General features: G+C 41.1%; 1 protein-coding gene across 1 annotated transcript in view; it reads left to right on the forward strand.

The window, feature by feature from the left end:
• eya1 (EYA transcriptional coactivator and phosphatase 1) overlaps positions 1-24,873 on the forward strand; it is a 65,285-nt gene that overhangs the window by 17,615 nt on the left and 22,797 nt on the right. Inside the window, exons 3-7 of the mRNA XM_073488417.1 lie at positions 14,885-15,012; positions 17,098-17,175; positions 19,130-19,196; positions 19,575-19,720; positions 20,599-20,721. Of these exons, the coding sequence (XP_073344518.1) occupies positions 14,889-15,012; positions 17,098-17,175; positions 19,130-19,196; positions 19,575-19,720; positions 20,599-20,721 (538 nt within the window). The 5' untranslated portion in view covers positions 14,885-14,888. The remainder of the gene's footprint in view (positions 1-14,884; positions 15,013-17,097; positions 17,176-19,129; positions 19,197-19,574; positions 19,721-20,598; positions 20,722-24,873) is intronic.

Raw genomic sequence — 24,873 nt, forward strand, 5'->3', positions numbered from 1 at the left:
TGGCCTTTGTTGGTCCCGCAGGCTTTATTTGGTCCTTCTCCGGTCCGTCCGTGATCACTGGAGGGCTGCTGAGTCCTGTTCCATTGCCCACTAACCCTGGCTCTGGTTCTGGTGCTCATTCCTTAAAACCTCCTCTTCCCGATGCTCCAAAGCTCCTGTGCTAACTGTGTAAACACCAACACTGCTCCAGTTAGCTGCACGACTAACTGAGCTAACTAGCAGCTACAGTTAGCAGCAGTCATTGACGTCTGTGTTACAAGAGAAAAGGTTTGTGTTGCAGCATCCCACTGGTACTTTTGTCAGTAACAACAAGGCAATGGTTTAACGGTTTAATCGGCTATTTAGGGGCAGCCCTACTTTCAAATAATTACTATATCTGTTATTTCCTCCTGGTTTCTAACAGACCTAGTGCTCTCCTCTCATGAATAATGCAGTATTTGTTTTTTCATCTGTAAAGTAACTTGGACAGCGCTTCCTGTTCACTGGATATTGATAGTGTAGCAGTAGTACTCTAGTTAAAACAATAAATGAAAGGCTGTCTCCCTTACTCATGATGACGACAGCGACAAGTACCAGACACATGCACAGAAGTCACCAGGAGGTACTTTGAGGGAAGGTATTAGCATATACGTCAGCACTCTTCTCCCATAGTCTTAAACTGCAATCACCCCATTGGTTATTTTGGAACTTCTTGTCACGCTTTAAGTCCCAGTAGTGCCGCAAGCTACTGATAGTTCACACTGTTCTCAAGGCTGTGAAAAATTGTGCAGCTCAGCATGTTTCCCGCTGTTCTATAAAACGAGTGGCATTTGGTGCCTGGATAATCTGAGCTTCTGCTTTTTTGAGTGCACACATGCAGAAGGAGGCTGGGCAGACAGATAAACCCAGCTGTTGAGTCTGTCCAGGAGTTAAAAATGACTGAAAACTGGTGTCCAATGGGAATGTCCATTCATCACTGCAAATACCCCTGCTGTGTTTGCTTGCATTTGCTTCCTAGAGAACAAATGTGGATGTAGGTTAAATATAAGTTATTTTCCGGTCTGTAGTATTTTATTTCTGTACGATAGATAGCTAGATTGGTAATACCCCAGGCTTAAATAGCTTTGTCCAAGCTCTTGTATCGTCTCTTGGCACACACGGTACCAGAACTTGAATGTGGTAGCATATTTTGTCAGTGAGACAAACCACCGGCTCGCACAGCACTGCCTCTTTTGTAACTGTATTTAGTTGCTAAGCAGAATGGCACAGACCCAATCTAAGTGGCTTTCATCTGGCCAATTCAAACAGACGTTTGACCCCAGACATTTGCCTAATGTGTTTTTGTTATGTGGACTCCTGGCTTCACAAATGTCACAGTGGCTGGACTAGTGGGAGTTTGGTGAATGACTCAGGGGGTTGAGAGTTGGGGGGGGGAGTCAGCCTGAGGGGGTGGGGTTTCAAGACAGAAGTTGAGTGTCTAACCCCTGCATTTTGTACTCTAACCCATTGGGAGTTGGTAGTGTGGTGAACATAAGTTCCCAGTAATGACCAGCCCCTCCTTCCTCAGGGGCCAGACCCACTGCAAGCCTGCTGATGAGCAGCCCGGCCCCCCGAGCGCTCTGCTGACCTGGGCCCAACTGGACAGGCAGCTGTGGAGGAGACGGGGAGTGCCACATTTCTGGCCGCCCGGGTTGCTCAAGTCAGAAGCAGCCCCAAACAGTTGGGGCAGCCCTGACAAATGCTGCCATTAGAGGGGTGCTGAAAATTTATTACCAAACATATTGGTATTTTAGGGTGCAGCTGACTTAGATTTAGTGGCTTTGCTGATGAGGTGCTGTCTTTAAACCAGAATACCAGATTAGAACCAGAAAGTCACAACATTCACTTACTGCCCTTATACCACGTACTTTATTAACTAGCAATGATATCTGCTCAACGGTATATATCAGGTTCCTCAGCAGTTGTATTTGCAATCATACGCTGCAGATTTGCAGCTATTAAATTAGGCCATGGAGGCAGAAAATTGCATATTTTAATGTATAAGAATCAGCAGCTGAGTTTTAAAACCAAATGTTTTCTCTGTTTGTAAATAGGCAGATTGTATGGCAGCTTAGAATAGAAAGGACAGGATCAAATGTTCCGTACAGGTTAAGTTATATTCATACCACTTCTTGTCTTGCAAACATTTTTAATGTCATTTCAAGCTTGAACCAGTGAAACTACATCCAACATCGAATTCAGTGTTAGGTGAAAGGCAATTTTTCCATTGTTTGTGATGTGGAATACATGAGCCATCCAGTATGAAAGCTTTGTTGTTTTGTTCAGATTTGGTGGAGATAGAGGGCCATCCAACATTCAACTAGATTACACACTACTGAGTCCTGACAAAAGCATCTTAACAGAGGAAGAATCACTGGAAAGAAACAAAAAACTTCCCTTTCTTTTGAATTAAGCAAATCTAAAAATTTGTTGTTGATAGTATTTGATCACAGATATTTAGTCTCAGACCATTGCCTTGTGGATATTTTTATATCACAAAGGAACGCCAAATGTTTTTGAACAAAGTACAGATGGTGAGTCACAATGTTGTTATATTGATAATCATCTTTGGTTGAAGAATAGTGCAGTGATGCTGATCATAACAAGTACAGGTTGAATCTGGACTGTTTAGTGAAGTAAAAATAACCATTGCCTCACAGAGCCATGCGGGCTCGGTTTCTGCCACACGTTTTCTACTGACAATCACACAAGCCAGGCTGGTAGCCAGAGCAGCACCATTACTGTTACTGTAGTATTTAGATGGTTACATCAATTGTAGCTGTTAAAGTCTAAAGGATAGATTTAAATCCTGTTGTGGCTTTTTTAAATCACATATTGATAACCTTATTTATGTGACTTCTTACGCTGAATTTACTCTTATTATTCTCTTTATCTTTTAACAGGCTATATATTTTAAGCGTAATGCCCGCGGTGATACTTCCAGCCATAGTGATGTCTCATTCTGAGTAATAGGTCTCTAAAGTGTGCTTGTTTGGCTTTTTTGGGGCCATTGGAGAGCAATAAAGTGTCTGTCTGAGGATTTTCGGGGTCCTCGTAGACTTTCCCCAGGTGTGCCTCTCTGGTCATAAAGTACAACTTGTCTCTCATGGTATATGCATGGATAAATGTGTCCGCAGAGTTTTCTTAACCAAATACTAGTTATTATGCACTGGGATTTTTAACACAACAAAATTTAGAAGTTCTCGTTTTGAGACTTCCTGACTTGAAGTGTGCAGGCTATATTTTATTTAACATACAAATGGGTATTTTGCTTAATTCAAAGCATGTTCTGCTTGTTTTGTTTGGAACCAAGATGGCTACAACAGTAAGGTCACTCAGTTAATTTAAGTTTGTGACGTCCACACTGGTTAACCATTTCCTTTGTTCCTCGCGTTCTGTGGAGGAAAGCTGCAATGTATTTTCATGTTGAGGTATGCTGTGTTTACTTTCATCACTGCTGCTCGGTGAGGCAGGCCAACCTGATGTTTGTTTATAAGGAATCCGGGCTTCACTCGTAACTTTCATTCACCACTTGAAAGCACTCGACTTGCTACTAATTTACCTTGAGGGACTTCAAAATTATCTGTCTGCACTGTCAAAACCTTTTTTTGTGGTGGCAACTTGTCATCATCAAAGTTTGTCTTTAGAGTTTAATGAAAGCCCTGTAGATGGATGGCTTAATGTTATATACTTGAATACTGCATGCAGAAAGACATCTTAAACTCAAGGTAACATGTTGTTTTTGGGCCTCAAAATAATGTTGGTTGCTTTTTGTTTTGTTTTTTTTGTTTTGTTGCCTTAGCTGTCATTGTTGCTATGCAAGTTGCTTTTAAGTGAGTATGACAGAGTTCACATAAAAAAAAGACAAGCAGTGGGAACAGAGGAGGAATGGAATAGTATTGAAAGTGATCTTGAATTTCCCTTGGTCATCAGTGCTGCTTTGCTTGCTTTACCAAGGATATGTCACTCTGTGCAGCTTGGTTATTTTCAACAGGAAACTATGCACATTGAATAACTCAGGAATATCCAGTACCTAGCACTTACAGAGCTCTTTGACAAATTGCCATCGAGCAAACTTAATGTCCCACTTGTGTCAGGGGCAAGGCTGGAGGGTGGGAGATTTGTGTAGTTAAGAGTTTTTTTTGTATTTTTTCCTTAGTCAATAGGTGAACACTTCACCTAGTAATGCCTGTATAAATATATAAAAACTGTTATTTTATCCAACGTTATCCCAAGTTCAGATTTCCCTTCTTGGGGGAAGTGTAAAGCTCTGCTGAGACTTGTGTCAAAAAAGGAATTTGATCCCCTCCAATGTGTGACATTGTATAAACACTGTAGTAGTCCTAGCCAAACAAATTTGCAGCATATGCATATGAAAATATTGCAACTGTGTCACCAGGGTGTTAGCATTTTGTTTCATCTGCACCATTTGATCCTGTGTCACACCGTTCCCGCACCTTTCACACTGTTTATGTATTCTTTGTCAAGATAAGTAAACTCCACCAAGATGTTCTCTTTTGTGGAGGAAAAACTTGCCACAGGTCAGGATCTCAAACTTTCCAAGCACTTGGATTCCAGTTAGATGTACATTAGCCCCTCCATTCCTTATCTCGAAAACGGAATCAGCCATTTGGAAATGAGTCTATTTTCATGTGTGTGAGAAGCTGAGTGGATAACCTGTTGGCAGCGGAGGACAGTGCAGATCTCTCTTCACTCTAAATTGCAGGCAGGCATCCCTGCAACCCCACATGAAGACCATTGAGTCCCATCAAGATAATCCTTAATAAAGAACGGCTTCGCATTTAATCTTAGCCCACTTCTCCAATTTCTTACTTGATATAGTTTTTGGCAAGTGGCGTTTTAGCGCTGATGTCAGTCGAACAGTATCAGTGCATCTTTTGTTAAGCTTTCATTTGGCAGACGTAGAAGCTTCTATTAGATTTTTATAGCTGGAGAAAAGATTTTTATATTGTTTTAACTAATGCATCTATTGAGGTTTTCTTCTGGTGAACATGTATTAGTGCCTCTTAAACTATAATATTTTATATATGTGAATATTTTTGAAATAGAAGCATGGTTTTCCCTCCCATTACAAGCCATAGGCGCAGCACCCAAACTTATGAAACAACTTTTCCCAGATCTAGTAGTTGTAGTTGGTCCCGAGTGGATATCTATAGCGAGTTTCATCATTTAGCTTTCTGTGTGTTCTTCATTTATTTTTGCAATTTTGTACACATATATAATAATGGTCAAAAATTATCTGAAATTGCATACTTTTTTGTATCGAAAAATGATAAGTTTACTTGGAGTAGGACCCCAAACCTCCTCTGGAATATATGCACGTAAGTCTTTCACAAACACTGAGAAGCTAAACAAAAACAGCTTAATGACAATGCAAATGCATCATTCTCCAACTCCACATCTTGACAATTTAACTTCAGGGTTTAACCTACCTTTTATATTAGATTGTTTACATTTAGCAGCCTTTCATTCAATGCTGCGGAAAATGAAAATAGTAATCACTGAACATCACCGGTGAAGCTGCTAGGTTGATTGGAGCCTTGATTCAAAACATACCGTACATGCATGCAGCGAGAGTACAAGGAAAATCTGAGTTTAGTCGTTGAGACATAAACAACTCTGGATAATTACACTGTGCAATTTGAAAATAACTCACTTGCAAAATTACATCTCGAGCTAATTTTATACAGCTGCTTATTGAAATAGAGAGCGACAGAGTAAATGCAGTAACTCAATTGGCATTTGTAACCCTCCGCTATTAGAAATAGTTACTCGAGAGTCCCCGAGCATCTTTTAGTCAATTGAGTTATCAAGAACCTGTTCGGTGTGCAATATATTTCATGCTCCCTTACTGAAACGTGAGCCTATGGATTTACCTGTGGGTAGCACTTGCATTTCCAGCACGTCCACATCATCACTGCAGTGTATTTAAATCAGGAGCAGTGCAGCTCGGATGTATTTCTGTCAGCTACTCGATGACTACTGCTACAGAGGTTGGTTGGCCTTCATTCAGTACGGGTTGTGAACTCAAGTAGAAATTATCTAATTTATCACTTCTTTTTCTGATTGAAACAACGTACCATAAAAGAAAGATTTGAGTGTGCTCTTTTAGTGACATACATTACCATTTTTTATTTCTTATCATCACCCACTGACAAATAGGTAACAGACACGTACAGGCAACGCCTACACAGGCCGACCGCTAACACAGTATACTATTCTTCTAGCCAAGGGTGTTCTTCTTCTCTCACCACCTCTTTACCATAGTAAATGTATGATTTCCTCTTTTTCGGTAATCATTTTTCAGTATTACAGTTGGTATTTCACCCACAGTTTTATTATGTGGAAATTAAACAAATTTAAATGCTCCATTGACCTCCCAGCCATTCATTACACAGAATTGATATTCTTAGAGAAAAAAAAAAACATATTGAAGTAAGAGCTGCATAAGCCTCATCACCAGCTTGAATAAATCACCAGTTTGAGCTCATCAGTAGCAGCGTGGCCTTGTGTAGTAGCTTCGCACAGTTGAAATAATAACCTGGAGCAGACAGAAGGCAGTCATTACCTTGCACACAGACGCGGCTCGTATGTGTTGACGGAGGACTTCCACTAGACTGCTGTGGAGACGGACAGAGCCGAGCAGCTCGGCCCGCTGTTAAACCACCGGATCCCCATCACCTAGGCTAATGACCTAAACCCTTGTTTACCCTCTGAAGGTCCCTATGTGACAAAGAGAAATCCAGCAGCAACTCACAAGAGAGAGCAGAAAAATGTGGTTTGCGGTGAAAAAAAAGAGCATAACAAAAACAAGAGAGAAAACGGGGGGAGAAGAAAAGTGTGGGCCCTAGGGGTGTGTGAGCAGAGCCTGGTGTTCCAGTGGACAGGCAGGCCGGTGGAGAGGTCTGCCATTTCATTGTCTTAGTCTCCACTGATACAATCTGGAGAGGGCTCTATTGCTTAAAGCTGTGAGTGAATGACATATGGGGAGCTGGTGTGAGGCACAACTCCCCTGTGCCTCCTCCAGACCCAAAGTCTTCCTGTGAGAGAGCGCCGAGCAACTTTTCTGCTCTTTCAAAACGGCAGCAGCCTCTCTCGCCCTCCCTCATTCACTGCCTTTCTCCCTCCCCTCCCGCTCCCTCTCCCTCGCTGCTCTCTCACTCTCTCTCTTTTTTTTCCCTCTTCCTCAGACACTCACTAGTCACTGCCTGAAACAGTAATCGGACAACTCTCTTTCTCACTAGGACTGGGTCTCCTGAGATACGGCGCGGGGCTCCATGGGTTCCAGCACCTAAAATGAAAAAGAAAAAAGTCGTCTTGTAGTTTACATTTCTTGTGCTACAGATTCTCCCAACCGCTGAAGGACAGTTTTAGAAAGTTTGCTGTCCGTTCTGCTGGACTCTTTCTGTAGAAGATTTTTTTTTTTTTAAAAGAAGGGATAAACACACAGGGATTCAACCATAATTGTAGTGAGTATGACTTTAATTTCTACTTGATGTTCGATGTTAACTGTCTTGTCTTACCTTGTCTATTTTTTGAGTATTTCAATGTGTGTGTGGAATTATCTCCTTTTTTTGATAAATTTGCCTCAGCATTTTATTTAGCACATAATTCTCAATTAAAGCATTTATATCAAAAGAGTGGTAGGAGTAACAATTTATTATTTGCACTCATCTTGTCCTTATTTGTTAAGGTTTTAAACAGCACCTACTGCATCTTTATTATTGTACAAATTGTAATACTGTAGAGCTGTTAAAAAAATGTTTAATAATGGTAATAATATCATCCAAAAAAGAGGGCTTTAATCTTTACAGGTCAGCTGTAATTCATTGATTTTGATAGATAATAGCTAAGAGTATAAGTGCCTTGGATGTTTAGTTTTAATTTGAGTGAAAGTAAATGCAACTTACATCCTGCTGAAGTCCATTTAAAAATATAACAACATATATAAATAACAATTTATTGTATAATACAGTGTGATGGATAATTGCCAGAAAATCTTACTAAATGTTATGTTTTAATAATACTATGTTCCAAAAATGTATCTTTAATTATAAATGAAATTTATAGAAAAATGTCTCCTAAAATCTTGCAAATTAGTATCCAAAATTTCTTTCCACTCATAATTAAAATAACTTAAATTATTTTTAAAAGGCTGCATTATCAGCATGAGGGTAACATACTATTTTCAAATTTCCCCTTTCAAAATATGGGATCCTCTTCTGCTTTGCCCAGTTTACATTTTTGATCAGGCAAAGAAAACACGCTGCTCCCTGCAGGAGTCCCTTTTTGACTGGCAGAACAAACAAAACCAACACAGTTAAAGGCAGTTGACATCTAATGCCATCTGCTGAGGCCAGGAATGCTGCGAGGAGACCTGAGAGCCTCTCAGCGTCTGACCGAGACAACAGGCCTCGACTGCCGGCCGTGCTGCGTCTCCGCTCGCCAGCGTTTCGCGTGTAGCAGAGATGACTCACTCGCTGTAATCACTAGCCTCTCTAATTGAAGGATGTTCTGGTTTAATGTTCTGTGTATGATCACAGGCTTACATCACAAGTCAGGGAATTATTCTGTGTGTGTGTGTGTGTGTGTGTTTGTGTGTGTGTGTGTGTGTGTGAGGAGCATTTCATCTCTCTTAAATTTTTTCCTCTTTCCTTATTCACCCTCTAATTCCTGTCGTTTTCAAACGCCTGCCCTTTTTTTTCGCTGTTTAGAAAGGTGTGTGTTAGTAGATGAAAGAGAGGAAACGGAGAGGCTCGTGAGCCAGACTGCTTGCAGAGTGGCCTCCGCTCCGTGTAGACAAACATGACAGTGTGTGTGACTGCCTGCTGCAACCATTCACTCACACAATAACCTTATTTATCCAATTAACAGATAATGAGTAGGCTGATTTGGGGACTGTTTACACTGTGTATTTGCTTTTTACGCAGGGAGAGAACTAGGTCTCTCTGCCTGCCTGGCTGTGGAGCTTCATACATGTGTAGCAGCAGCAGTGTGTACAAGCAGGAGTGGTCGGCGGTGGCATTGTTTGCCCAAAGGCCTGATGCGTTTCCCTATAGACGTGTCTAGCCTGGCCGAGCCCTTTTCCTCTTTTCTCAGAGAGGAGATTGAAAATGGTGAAAGACACAGAGGGCTAATTGATCCAGCCTCAGTGATCCGGCTATTTGTGAGGAAGAGGGGGGAGAGGAAGAGAGCGCGAGAGAAAGAACAAGGAAATGGGGGACCTCCTATTAAGTAGCTGGGTGATTAGTGGACAGGGGTTGTTTACTAAATACTGTGGGGTGCTATTTTGTTAACACGCCACTGTTTTGATCTGGATATGTGGCTGAAAGAACAGGAAATGAGCTTTAAAGATTGCTGTTGATCGCCATCACAATCGCTAATACCCACTTGTGTGTTTGTTTGTAAATGGCAATATGTTTACATTGCGCAGGATGATAAGGAAGCCGCTTAGTTGGGAGTCTAAACAGAAATTGTATTCAAAGAAATTGCATTGTGCTGTAAATGAGCCCATAGAAAATTTTTTGCTTTCTAGAAATTTTGAAAACTGCAATTTTAGATTTTCCTCTGCTTCCTATCCTGTGTGGATCATACCTTCATTAACATAATAGATCACCGTGTGAGATTTGAGAGAATTAGAACAACAAGCCACGAGCATTAAAGTGGTATAATCGTTAAGATTCGTCTTTCATCTTTGTGTGTAAAGCCTCTCTCGTTCTGCGGTGGTCACGGTGGTAGGCAGCTTGTGATAAAATGTGCACCTTAAATCTTGTTTGATGGCCCCTCAAAGGCGAACGGGCCTTCTGGAAATAATTTTGAAGGTTGAAGAGCACAGTATTAACAGATTTAATGTAGCTATTGAGTGAATTGCTGGAGCACCATGTCAGATTGGACCGAATGAGAGAGACAAATTGCACGTCAACAAACAGCACATGTGTTAATAATTGTGCTTTTAATTACACACAAGTAGAAAATTTTAAATTGTGTGTGAGCCATGTGCTTTTATAATTGTCGCAGTAAGTCTAATTTATTTGCCAAATACAGATCAGTACAGTGGTTTTGTATAAATAAATATTAATAGAATATACTAAATTAAAAGTAATATTTCATGTTATTGTAACTGAAAAGTACTGGTTTAAACCTTTTATTTTAGTACATTTTATTTTGCTTGAATAATAAATATAAAAACTCTTTTGTCTCTCACAAAACTGGTTTAGAAAAGTGCTATCACCATATATAAATTTCAAATGTCCATCCATTTTAATACAATTCTGCAACGCTAGTCTTATTCAAAATACCACTTGAAAAAAAAAAACTCAAGCTATTTTATGTTGCATTTGTTGGCAGCCGTTATTTTTTCGGCCACGTACAGAGACGCAAGTGAAGTGTAGCATTTTGTAAACTGTGCCTAATTCCACTCACATCTGTGTCCAATTGTTGTCTGCATCTACATTCTTTGAGAGTGGATTTATTTTTCCTGGGCCACCATGTGGATTCAGCTGACCAGCTTAAGTGGGGATTAGTTGTTTTAAAGTTCGATTTTGATTAAAGCATTGTTTCTCAAAAGTTGTAACTCACAACACATGGCTTACATAGACAGTAAAAAAAAGGACTATGGACTGTGTCTTATATAATTAATATCTGTTAAGGATGAGACAGGGAGTGCAGAAGGGAAATAAACAAAACATATCTACTCATATGTCATGGTCTTTTGTTTAATTGTTTTATTTGTAACAGAAAAACTCAAGATGTGTATTACTTTAATAATCCGTGAAAAGTTTGCAGGAGATAAAACACCTTCCATGTGAAATTACTAACTCTTGGCTGAATAGTAACGAAATATGTAGCAAAGGTGAAGGAGCGATTTGTGCCGGGTCAGACAGCTTGCATGCTGAGATGATCTATGCTAAAAGCTTGGCTGTGGCTGTGTTTACCTTTGGAGACACAGGTCTTGAAATAAGTAAAGCGAAACAAAAGGAGCCAGCAAACAACTGTGAGTGAAGCGTGTTGTGGCACTTCTTCTTCTTCTTCTTTTTTTCCTCTTGATGACACTTCCAGCGCTTCATCTAGCCTAGGCTTTGTTCTTGTTTGCTTCAAAGACCTGGCAGTTCAGGTTGAACTAAGAAGCACATCAAAGATGCTGAATGCAGCCCTTTTTTTAAAAAAAACAATAAATATTTAGCGGCGTAGAAGAAAGACTTGTATTTTCTTTTAAATCCTTTCCCCCCTCCCTTCTCCTCTGTCTCTTCACCTGGCCGGTTTCACCTGCTGGCGGTGGCTGAGACACCAGCATGGTAATGGCTTCATTGGCCTGTGCTGCTGAACAGAGAATCCAGCCACCACACACACACACACACACACACACACACACACACACTACACCGCATCTTACCACCACTTCCCCCAACTCTGTGATCGCTGTTAATGTGCTGTGGCAAAATGTGTTTCTCTTTCGTCTTTATGGCTTTTACCTCTGTGGACTTTCTTTTTCATTGATATTTTTATATTTTTTACGCCCTCTCTGCATGTTTTAGTATTAGGAAATGCCAGAAGGAGGCACTGCTGTTGTTGTAGCGAGAATTAAATATAATGGGTTTTTTTGGTAAGATGGCTGCACCATAAGCAGTGGGAGATTAGGCAAATTGTAAACCAGGAATGGCATTCATGAAGGCTTTGCATTGGTGTGAAGAGCAAAGCCTGTTGAAAAAAAAAAAAGACGAAGAAAAAAAACCTTAACACCCTGCAGCTCAGGTTACCCTGGCTCATGTAAACAGTCAGCCATTAAAAAATCATGCCCGGATTTTTGAAAAAAGACTTTATATGTCTTTTCCCTTTTTCCTGACCAGTTGAATGACCTTTTTTGGACCCTGTATTCCCGTGGTGGGCTGGAGTCAGCTCTAATATAGTGTTATGGCCATGCAAGTATATGGCTCCGCTTGATGTTTGGAGAGAGACGAGCAGAGCGGGAGTGGACAGCAAAATGTAACTGTCAGCTAAAGGAGAGTAATAGAGGCATTCGTAGCGTCATAGGAAACATATGTGGCTCCATATGCTCTCCGTGTTCTTGTTTCCAGTCTCGTTCATTGTCTGAGATGCACCACTGATCTGGGGGCCTCTAAAGTGCCCTGCATGTGTGAGTGTGTGTGCATGTGTGTGTGTGCATTTGCACCACTGATCTGGGGGCCTCTGAAGTGCCCTGTGCATAAGTGTGTGTACACATGCAGAGATACAGGCATGAGTAATGTGTCTCTGTGAGCTAAAGAAAAGGACATTTAACAAAAAAGGAGAAAAAAGACATAAGCATGAGTTTTTGTGTTGCCAGAGAGAAAGAAAAGATTTATATAATGTCTGTGTGAGTGTAGATATTGTTCTGTTTCTGCCTCTCTGTAGGCTGTGAAGTTAGGAAGTTGTGTATTTCTGTGCTGTGCCCCAGGCTGGGGCAGGCCCGCGGGAAGCAGCGCTGACGGTCATTAGGACCTGTCAGTATGCCGGGAGGCGGAGTGCTGATAAATTTCAGATAGTGTCAATTGCAGATGAAAGATCTGCTGAAGATGCTGGGGGTGTCACGCTTGACTTGCCTCTGCTCAACAAGTCCCATCTTCCATCTAGCAGCAGGCTACCTCAAGCAGCAAAGCGGGCAGGCTCTCCCACCCTCTGCAGCCCCCCCAACCCCTCACCCCTCTGCCTACCTTCACCCCCACACAACCCCCCCCACCCCCCCACCCCTTCCTGCTTACCTTGGCTAAGCCGCTTTTGCATGTTGATTGGGGGAGGGCTAATCCAGTTTGCAGCTGTCGTAGACCAATGATGAATCACCTTTCCGTCATTTGGCTGTGCTCCCCTTGCTCAGGGAGGAGGGAGGACCTGGAGGAGGAAACAACAGCGGAGTAGGGCTGCGGCTCGGAGAGAGAGACAATGTGCGCCTCTGTTCCCCCCGCTAGCCCTCTCTTCCCATTCTGCTCCAGAAAAACAATAATGTTTTCTCAGACAAGCCTTTTTGTGTCATGGATGGCTTTGGACTGTGACATCGAGCTGCAGTAACAAGGAGTGACATTGTTTCTGCCGGGGCAGGTGGAGGCAGAACACAAAAAAAGGGAGTGTGTGGTTTGCGAGGACTCAAAGCCATCTAGGTCCAGGTAAGAGCACAGTTGAGCCGGTGCCAGCAGCATCAGAGTCATGTAGCTCTCTGCGTGGCATCAGAGATTGCCTGAGACACTCTGCTAAACACCTGTCAACTTCTCTCAGCCTTGCTGTGTTGTCTGATTGGAGAGTGCCAAGGCTTTTTAGCCATCAGCTAATGAGAAAAAAAGTTTGGGCAAAGGAGGAGAAAACAGGATTAAGCAGTGAGTGTGAGATGTGGAAATAGGATTAGTTTATTCTGGATGATCCTTAATGTGCTTATATTTGTAGCTCTGTGTTGTTGCATGCTTGGAGGGTGTGATATTTTTAGGGGGAAGTAAATTAATATACTTCTGGGAAAAGAACAATGCAGCTTCCATTACTGGAGTATGTGTGAGGAAGACTGACTGAGCCTTTTGTGCGATTGGTTTGTATTATTACTGTTTTATGTTAGTCCTTTTGGTTTGCAATATAATGCTTTAAAATATTTTTTTTCTGCTAATAATTAAATTGGATTTAAACCACAAGAAATTTGCCAAGCTGTACAGCAAAGTATCATAATATCATAACATTCTAATATCATCTTAAATAGAGTAAATGCATATCATAATTTAATCTTTTTATCTCATAATTCTGGTTTCTTCGTGCCATCTGATAGCACTCAGACTACTCAGAGTTACTTGAGCATTTATCTCTGTGGCCTTGTGTTAAAGGCCGATGTGCATCGATAGCAGAGATAACCAGAGCCAGGGAATATAATTGGAAATGGCAGAATAATGTACAAAACATTTTGTCCTAATTTCATTAGCTCATTGTTGCAATGGGAACAGTGGCAGAGACAAATGGGCTCTGGAGTTTGTGGCCGTACTTTTCAAATCACTCGTGCCTTCTTCTCTTCTCTATTGTCTGTACTCCACAAAATCCTCTGAGCGTACAAACGAGAAGATAGAATAATGTTTTCAATGGCGTGGTCTTTTGTATAAACACAGAAACAATTAAGGAGCTTGCCAGAGCAAACACATGCCTCATGAGCTTCTCATCTGCCTATCACTGAGGCATGGGGCTCTTATAATCAAGCAGAGTGCTGCACGTTTAACAGGCACATTAACTATTGCCTCAAACCAGCAGCAAACATCTGTTAACAGTCTCCGATACCGCACAAAACGATATACACTTAAGGCCATTTTTGCTTTAAGACACAGCAGAGTAAATTGACAGTAAACACAATGTGCTCACGTCGTGTAAAGCCTTGACTTGCAGTGAGGTTGCTGTAATGAGAGAAATCAGGAACGTCATGTCAAAATGTTTAGTATACATTTCATAGCTTGCAGTTCCACTTTTCTTTGTGCATATGTGAGTGTGCGTGTGGCAAATTTTGTCTTGTAAATGTTTTTTTATTTTCACGTGCTAATTCCGTCCTCATCATTTGGCATCGCATAAAAATAACATTATTTTAAATTCAGTAAGAATATCACATACAAGTAGTCAATCATAAAATTGCAGCGAATTTTAGATTTTAAATGTAATTTTAATTGAATATTTTTTCTCAGCAACTCATTTATAATATTTTTTACTTTGTATTATTATCACTATTTCATTTATCTAAATCTCTACTTTTGGTTATGTTATATTGTGTACAGTGCATTGCTGTAGGAGCTGTGTGTCTTCCCTGAAACCAGAGTGAAATGTGTAATTTGATTTGGTGCGTGTGTGTGTGTCTCGTCAGGTCTATGGAAATGCAGGATCTAGCCAGTCCTCACAGCCGAGTAAGTGGAAGCAGTGAATCTCCTAATGGTCCCAACCTCGACAACTCCCACATCAATAACAATTCCATGACACCCAATGGCACTGAAGGTATGTGTGTACGGTACTGTTGCTCTTTGGTTGCTCCGTCTGTCTTCTGTGTTACTGTGTATTTTAAAAAAGACTTAGAAAAGTTATGGAAGTATATTGTAACATTCAATGTGAAATTGGCTGAAAGTAATTCATTGTAGCTAGCAACAAAGCTAATGCATGTGTTGTTGCAAGTTATTATTTTTTAGGTTGAATTATCGCCACTTTTTCTAAAAGAAAGAGCAAAAAAAAAATTTAAGAACGCACTTACATTGTCATTAAGTTATACAAACTACACAGACTTGCCGTCCTAACAATCCCAGCTCAAACAATTCAGTGCTACCAGTAGTTGTTTTCCAGCGACTATTAGCTGTTTATTTAAGTAACCATGTAATTATTCAAAGCCCACAGCATGGAAATGATGGCGTTTTGCATGAGGTCTCTACTGTACATAGTTATTTACTCAGGTGATTCCCCTGTGCTTAAATCTGAGCCTTTGTTTAGTGAAGTAGTCATGCACGCAAGTTATTAAAATCATCTCCCCAGTCACGTAATCTTCAGGTTAGTCTGTGCTTCAAGCTCGGGGTTGATTTTTTGTGTGTGTATTAATGACACAGGACCCTTAGACTTGGTGCAGACTGTCATGTGTCCCTTTGCCATTCTTTCTTTCCCATAGGTGATAACATCACAATGCTTACCACTGCAGACTGGTTGTTAGGTTCTAACTCACAGTCCGCTGCAGGTTTGTCTACTTTTAGTGACACAGTGAAAGGACAATACTTGGTGTTTTCCCCACTTTCAGAATGAAAGCACTCTTGAAGCAACTACCTCTCTCAGGAAGGAAATTCATTTTTCTGAATAATACACAATTTATCAGCAGCAGAAATTCTAAAGTTGCCTCAACTATTGTGCCTTTCATTCAGAAACGTTTTGATATTTGCTGTTATTGTTGTGGAAATATGTTTTAAGCATGGTTTGACCCCTACTGGAGTCTATTGTTAATGAATGGTCAGATTGTGAACTTGCATTTTGTTTTCATTTGGACATTCCCTGCTGATTCCTGAATACAGTGGTTATTGTGTGCTCTGTGACCTGAGTGTGTGCGAGTTTATGCATGCACCTTACCACTATTTTTTCCTCGGCGTGTTGTTCAACGAATCGCCCCCTGTGTACATATGTTTCTGCACTGAACGAGCATAGCGGAAACATGTAAAACATGACAGCAAATGGCTTCTTCAACCATGAGGGATTCCACTGAGCATGTCTTTCTTGCCCACATTGTCAATTTGTTTTGCCAAAAAAAGAAAAAAAAAAAGAACTCCTCCAGCTTGCCTGAAGTGAAATGGATTGATTTCAAAGACTCCTGAGCTGTCAGAAAGCTGTGAAATTGTCTTTGCAGATCTATCGCTGAGCTGTATACTGGAGCCAAGGTCAAACAGCGTTCGCTACACTCTTAAAAAGATTTTATACACCATACATTACCTTGACATTTCTATTGTGCTTGTATGTCCGCCGAGCTCTTTTTTTATTACGATTCATGCTACATTTAAGTACAGATAAGCCAGTAAATTATCATTAAATGTAATAAATAATGTAAGACTTAAGTATTTACTGTACTGTCAAATTATAATCTGATTTATGTTACTCTTTCAAAATAATTAAAATGCTTTTTTTTAAAAAAAAGGGCATAAGCTTTAAAAAAAAAAAAAAGGCACCAGCGCAGATGTAAAATACTTTTCTCCGTGTTGAACGATAAAGGTTTAGTGATTAAAGATAAACTCTCTTGTACCATCGGATAATAAAAAAAATATATATATATCTTTAAACCATTTGAACTGATGCAGATGTAATTTTATTGTGTTAGTAATGCATTTAAATTATTATGAATTCTTTCTATTGGAATGTTGTTTGACTCCCTCCTGCCTGTGACGTTCTGTTTTTTATTTTACACTGAGTAACTTTATTTGTAAAACATAATTTTGTGAATGTGAACAGCTGAAAAGCCTGAGATTGTTAGATTTGAATCTGATTGGTTTTATTTTTCTTCTTTTTTTTTCCAGACTTGATTTGGTGCATTTGGTGACAATGTGCCTTCTTTGTTTGCAGTTAAAACCGAGCCAATGAGCAGCAGCGAAATCGCCACCTCGGTAGCAGACACCTCTCTAGACGGCTTCTCAGGATCAGGTGAGGTTGGACTGTTGTCTGTGAGTGTGTGTGTGTGTTTTGTGTGTGTGTGTGTCTGCCTCTCTCTCTCTCTCTCTCTCTCACACACACACACACACACACACACACACACAGCTGCAGAACTGATTAGTGAGAGATGAGCCTCGAGATGGGTGACTGATAAGCCGGGCCCCAGGAAGTGTCCCTGCAGCTCAAACACCAATACAGTGTGTGTGTGTGTGTGTTGTGTGTGTGTGTGAGTGTTAAAGAACAAGCGATTCTTACCATACCTTTGTCAGCATATTTATATGCTGTGCTTGCTTGCACATGTGTGTGTGTGTGTTTTAGCGCTGCTGGTTCCCATGCCAGTGAGGACTGAATTATGACCTGTAATGCACTGAGCCTGTCTGTCCAGTGGAGTGACATGGCGTCCCAGTGGCCCTCACTCTCCACGGGCTGTTACCCTATCGCCCTGTCAGAGCCACGGTTTTCACACCCTCCTCTCACCACGGGAACATCACACACACACACACACACACACACACACACACACACACACACACACACACACACACAGGGGCATCACTAAAGACCTCAGAGTATAATGAGCATTGTTGGAATTGTAAAAGAAACAATCACTAATGTGATAATTTTTTTGCTTATTTCTTCTTTCTAACCTCACCAGTATCCGTGTCAACCTGCAGCACTCTCTTATATTTTCTGTAAACATGTATTAATAGTACTGCATCCATCTGCGTGGTATTATCTTGCTGCTAATTATCCTGTATTTTCGTAACTGTTTAACTAAGTACTTGATACTTAAAGCTAGAACCGCATAAATCACTGCTATGACTTTTGTCTCTGACAATATTAATGAAATTTAGTAATCTTACACCACATATCCTCCGCGGGGAAACCCAAAGCTCTGTTCAGAAGAGCAGGTTTTGTCCAGTGGCAGGTGCTGCTGATGTGGGAAAAGTGTTCAATATTAATAACGTGTGTGAGGGGTTACAGCATACAGTTACATACAGTTAGCGCTCCCCCGCAACCAAATCCCTTATTTTACATGTCATGACCAATTAGACAGATGTTTCATGCTCTGCAGTTTAATGCAGGCAATGCGGCAGAACTGTGATTGTTCTGATTTTTAAGTGAAGTTAGATCAAATTTTAACTTATTAATTTTTAAGTACATCTGTTGGGTTTTACTCCAAATTTAAACATTAATTTGCTTTAAATTATACCTTTTTTTCCCCCAGTTACTGTTTTCATTTAAAACCAAAGATTTTTACTTTTTTGGCACAACTGTCAAGTTGATAACTGAAGTCTTTCTCTTTTTTTTTTTTTTTTTTCTTTTTTTTCAAGATAGACATTTTGGAACCAAAGTGTGCAGATACTACAACTTATATAAATTTAAAAGTACTACTTTATTTGTGGTGTTACTTTAAAAAACAGTGATGTAACTGAAAAAAGCCCAATGTGTCTGAGTCTTCTATAATTCTTATTGCAGATTAAAAACAAGTGTACTTCTGTGAGTCACTTGTGGCTGAACTCCCACCGTGGAACCACATAGTCGTACGCTTAATGAAGGACTGATTATGCAGTAGCACTCATTACCTGCAATCAGCGGTGTCACTTCCAATGTGGTTGTGGCTTGAAAGGCAAAACTGAAGCAACAGGCCGAGACTGATTCAGACCATCCTGTGTGTGTTTACATCAGAGGTTGTTATGGCAGCCCTGAAGTATCTCAGAGATACGCGGGTCAGCAAAAAAACCTGACATTTATACCTGATTATTTTACTTCATTATTGCTCTCCGGTTTTTAACCCTAAATAAGGTTACCGAAATAAATAAAGTAATGCAATGTAATTGCTGTTTCCTTGGATTCCAGAAGTTCTATTGGCAAAAGATAATATTTACCTTATTTCTTAATGTTTAAATATGTGCTTGCCTCTTTTCTTTTCAACTCTCCTCAGCTATTGGAACCAGTGGCTTCAGCCCAAGACAAACTCACCAGTTCTCTCCACAGATTTACCCTTCCAAGTAAGGCTTCTTTTATTTTTCTTTAAAAAATAAGCAGCATCCAACTTCATTTGGATCTTTAATTAGATCCTTCTGCTCGATCTGGGGCTTTCAGCCGGCTTTGTTTGCCTGGATGTCTGCAGCTTGCGCACACTGAAATCTGTTGTAATTATTATCTTGCAAAAATTTCCTTTGCCATTTATTGTTCTTTCACTATGTATATGAGCTGTGCGATGCTATCCGCCTTACAGCTTGGCTCAGTGTTTAAAATGAAGTAGCACAATCACAAGGAATTTGTCAGTTAGCAAAGTTTGTGTTATGGTTTTAGGGGTAAAACGTGGTCCCCTTTCTTCCTGCCTTCCTTTCTCACTTTTGTCTTTTGTTTCTTTTCTCAAATAGCAGAACATATCCGCATATTCTTCCTACCCCTTCATCCCAAAATATGGCTGCGTATGGGCAGACGCAGTACACCACAGGAATGCAGCAGGCCGCAGCTTATGCTAGCTACCCCCAGCCTGGCCAGCCCTATGGCATCCCAGCCTATGGTAAGATTTCTCTGACAAACACCATAACCTCTTGTCTTGCTTAAAGATGCATGACAGTAATACTCTTTACATTGTATACATGCATAGGGAGAGAAAACTAAATATTATTTTCCTTTCCAAAGGTCAGGACAAAGCTCATAACAAACTGTGTTCCCACAACTCCTCCTTTACAGCAAGAACAGCACAGATGCTGAGTTGTTGTTTAGTGCCTGCATAGCATATTCTCCTCCATTGCAATAAAACAGAATTTGCTTGTCAAGCTGTTCAGATAGATCTGAAAGATTAGTGATAAAAATCTGAAAACAAAAACTGGTTTCCTCTGGCATTGCAAGAGAAAGCACAGAGTACAAGGCGCACCGAAGGCTTTATTTGTCCAAAGTCTTTAGAATGTTTTGACCCCAAAAGACTCTCCAATATGTGGAGGAATTTACACTGTTTATTTGAATGGAGTCCTGCAACCTACCACTGCATAGAAACTGCATTGTGACTGATTCAATGTAAGCAGTGGCCAGTTTGATTCGCAAGCAGAATGTTTTATTACTAGTGCATCTTTTCACAGACGACCTAACTTACAGTAGATGATAATATCAATAATACTAATGATAACATAAAATCAAATAATCCTAGTCCTAACATGCTTTTTGGTTTACAGCCAACTCCAGAAGCCGGTGCTAGATAATATTTCTAAACAACTGATGATAGTAAAAAGTCTTTAATCAGATAATCAGCACTCCTTCATTGTGATTAGCGTGTTATGCTAACAGACAGAGACTGTGTCTCTATGCTGTGTCCAGTGTAATTTAAACCTGTGTGTTGACTGTTGTGTGTGCATCAAACCGATCTGGTGTCACTAACTGATTTAGGTCCATTGTGGGCAGGCATAAAGACAGAGGGGGGTCTGAGCCAGTCCCAATCCCCAGGACAGACGGGCTTCCTCAGCTACAGCTCTGGCTTCACCACGCCGCAGACGGGACAGGCCCCCTACAGTTACCAGATGCAGGGTGAGGACATCTTTGTGAATTATTTATCCTTTTCTCTGGGCTTCTTCAGCCAGTGTGCGTGTTTGTATTGTGTCAAAATGTAGCGTGAGATGTCATCACCCTCTCTTAAAGCTGGCAGCATGTCCAGTTTTATAGTTACGAAATGTTCGCAGCAAGATAGCGGAAATAGCTAATATCGTGAAAGGTTTCCAAAACTACAAAGCAGATATTTATCCAGCAGCAGTCTAAAAATGTGGTGGGAATCTGGTTTCTGGTATGTTTTTTCCTGTTTTTGTTCTCTCTTTGTATCTATTTCTGTCCTTTGAACCTCATTTACAAAGTTCTTGCCAATATCACTTATTTTTTTTCCCTCTGTCTTCTTTGTTACTTCAGTTTTTCTGCCATGTGTTCCTTCTGCTTAGCCTTTCCAAATAAGGTTTATTGTACTCCTTTTAAAAAAAGATTAGAGAAAAAGGCCCCTGTCCCTGATTTAATAGCACACAGAGCCAGACTGATTCACAACACGGCCCTCTCCCTCACCCCAAATGATGGTTGCATCCCGGCAGTCGTTATGTGCAGCCACGACGGCTGCCTCCCTCTCCTCTCCTCTTAAAAGAATCAACACAGATGGAAAAATGGCAGGCACTTAGGAGGCACCAGCCTTGTCGCTTCCCACTCCCCAGCCTTTGTTTTTTCTCTCCCTGTGATCATATTTGTATTTGTTTAAGAGCTGAGACCATAGAGATTTATGGCCTTGAAAAACGATAAAGATGAGTTGTTGCGCCCTGGACTCCCCCTCCTTTTCTCTCTCTGTCCACTCATACAGTCTGTTTAACTGAGATCAGGCCCTCTGCCATGTAGCGCTTGTATTACTCTCTGTTTGTATTAGTTCAAAAATCCCTCTGTTCCACCTGCACTAGGCAGGGACAGTTAGCTAACCGCTAGCATTGTCTTTGTGTTCTCTCCTGCAATATCTAATGTGCGACAGTAGAAACATCTCCACATGTTGTTGAAAAGCCTCCAGAGCATCTCACAATAAATAACGCCAGCTCAGCAGCAGATGTGGCGCGGGGAAGCCTCTTTTCCACGCCTCTTAACCAAATACAGTCGGCCACAGCCGGAGTTTTGGAGAGCACAGCCGGGCGCCTGAAAAAGGAGAGGCAGAGAGAGACAGAACGAGACAGGGAACAAGAGACGGAGCATGTGCAGCAGAATGCAGAAGCTGCTATCCTGCCCTTAGTGGTTTAACTCACGATGACAGTATTATGTGCCCATTCGTCTTCGAAGTATTATGCTCGTACTCTGACTTTCTGTTTGCCTCTGTCTGTTTCTGTCTCTTCCTGCTATCTCTGGCCATCGGATGCCCCACGTAGCGTTAAGTGCGTTCGTAATTGACAGCCCTGTTAGATGACAGATTGACCACTATTCAGGCCGTCGGTTCTCTAACTGCGGCTCTGGCCCTTCGCCACACCATCATCATTATTCTCTCTGGCCTATTGATCTGCCTGGGCGAGGTGCCTCAGGCCTGGGTGTCCCAACCAAAGACTCTTTTTTTTTTCACATCTGATACTACCCCTCTCTGTCAGAGTCCCTGCCACCAGCCTGTGGCCAGCTGTCAAGGCGGAGGACGATTAGATTAATGTTTTTGCTCCTTGCTTTCATGTCCGATGCCATGGAGCTTTGTGTGGGCGCTAAAGTCATGGCACCGAAATCGCACAGCCGTTTTATGTGCACCTCAGTTTTGCAGTCCAAGTTTAGTGCATCTCCTGGATTTTCAAATAAAAACCTAAAACATCAGAGGTGTGTGAGGAGACGGAGATTGTGCTGATGGTCAGACAGAGCAGATGCTAATTAGGTGAATAATTGGATTCCAGCATTCTGTCCCAGTGGCAGTGTGAGCTGAAGGAGCTAAAGCCTCGCTTGCCTTTTTTAAAAGCAGAGCCCCATCTGGACTTGATAGCTTATTCCCAAGTGGGGCATACAAACTTCTGCTACAAATATTGTGCACTGATGATAGACATAGCCCATGGCAAGGGGACTGATCAAGCAAAGCAAATGGACTTCCAATTGTGGAGCCAGAAGGCAGGAGGGAAGGAGGAGAGGGAGGGAGGGAGGGAGGGATGATGTCTGGTCTTGAGTGAGTGGACTAACTGGAGCAGGACAGGGGGAGGGAGAGAAAACATGCCCCCTGGGGAACCACAAGACCCCCTCTCACTCCCCCTGTTATAACCAGCACCACCACTCCCAACAGCATGGGCTCATTCTCACCGGGCTAGCAGGGGTCCCCTCGGCTTTTATGTGGCTCCGTGTTCTCCACAGAGCAACCCTCAAACCCTGCCAGTGAGAGCTTTTATGACTGTTTGAACTGCGCATTACGCTAATTTGTTGTCCTTCGCAGCCTTACTCCTCTTCCTCTCCATCTTATTGTTCTCCCAGACTTTCACTTGATGTTGAACTTTCTACAGAGAGCGCAGAAGTTTTAAAAATTCCCCCCCACAGGGCTTGAAATATCAAACAAAACAATAAAGAGAGAACACTTCTGACGAAAACAACCAAAGAACAAGGTAAAAATCTGCTGCGTGTGTGTAATTGCTGGAAGCCGAGAGTGAGAAACTGCACAAATAATTGGCGGATCGTGGTAATCTTGGGAGCTTGGGAGGTATTTGTTTCTCTTTTTTAGCCTCAGTGCTGGGTACTTAGCTAACTGACAAGGCTAAACACACTGCACTACGTCTTCCGTTTTCCATGCTTTCCTCCATACGTTACCCTTCACGGCCCCCCTTCCACCTCCCTGATCCTTCCCCCTGTTCTGAAAGCTGCTTCACGTTTGTCACGGTGTGGGAGGGCGCTCCTGATGGGGCCAATGACCAGAGGATGAAAGGGACTCCCTCTGTTTGTCTCTGGGAACAAAGGTGTAATTACGCTCCCATTTACGAACAGTAAATTTATCTCCCCCCCTTCGTTTTCACTGAAGCTACGGGATATTTTTTGGCTACGGGAGGATCACTGTGGTGATGAGTGAGGGAGCTTTAAAGAGAATGTAATGGTAGTGCAGATTAATGTGGATGTATGGAGGAGCAATTTGTCTTTGTGAAGAGAGACAAGCAATAAAGCTCAGGGGTCGTACCTGTGAAGGCTGGAAGAACTGCTATGACACTGGTGCCATTTTAGGCTTTTCTAATTAATTTGTCAATATTTAAAGCTGCAACTTTAAGTTGAATAATCGATTTCTCGACTTGAAGAAATTTAATTCACAACTGTTTTGATAAGCAATTAATCAAACATTGCACACTATCCTACAAAATATGACGAATGTTGAGTCAATTAAAACATAAATGTCCATAAAACAAATTAATCAGTAATGATATTCAACAGGTTTCTATATTACATCTGTGAAAACAGCAACATCACTTAAAACGTAGATATTCAGATATACGTTTTTTAAGCAAAAAGGGTCAACATTTGCAGGTTCCAGCTTCCTAAATGTAAGTATTTTCTGCTTTTCTTTTGTTATTTATGATAGTATGGGTTTTGGTTTTAGACTGTTGCCTGGACAAAAGAAGCAATTTGAAGACGTCACTTTGGGCTCTTTTGAGCATTTTTTTTTTCATTTGTTTTGAAAACGCTCAAGACCTAAGGTTGTTTTACTATGTATAGAAAGTCTACAACTGCCCAGAGCTTTACTGTTTTTATGGTGTTATAGATAAGGTTGTATATTTAGCATTCAGCATTTAGTATTAGCATGCAGAATAATGCACAAATAATCATATAATAGTTGCAAGCACGATTTTGGCATTCACAGTGACTTAAACTTGAGTGGATGCAATATTGATGCTTTACATTAAGAACCAAACTCTCCCTACTCACAGCTAAACTCTCTGGCCAATCCGAGGCTTTTGCTTTGAGCACTTCTTCATTGACCGCTCTTTTTAAACACGGTCATGGCTGCAGTGTTGTTCTGTTGAATGTTGTGGTGGCATTATAAACAACTTAAGTCCAGTTTAATAATGTGGCACAATAAGATTTGACAAATTGTAGAAGACTGTTTTCAACTAAAGATAAACAAATTTGAAGCAGCTTTTTTTCATGAACCACAATATATAAATTAAGGCAAATTTAGATATTATAGTGTAATAAAGCTATTTTCTCCTCAAAGATCATGATAATGATCTC

This window comes from Pagrus major, chromosome 19 (assembly GCF_040436345.1).
Source record: "Pagrus major chromosome 19, Pma_NU_1.0".
In the NCBI taxonomy this organism is placed as follows: domain Eukaryota; kingdom Metazoa; phylum Chordata; class Actinopteri; order Spariformes; family Sparidae; genus Pagrus; species Pagrus major.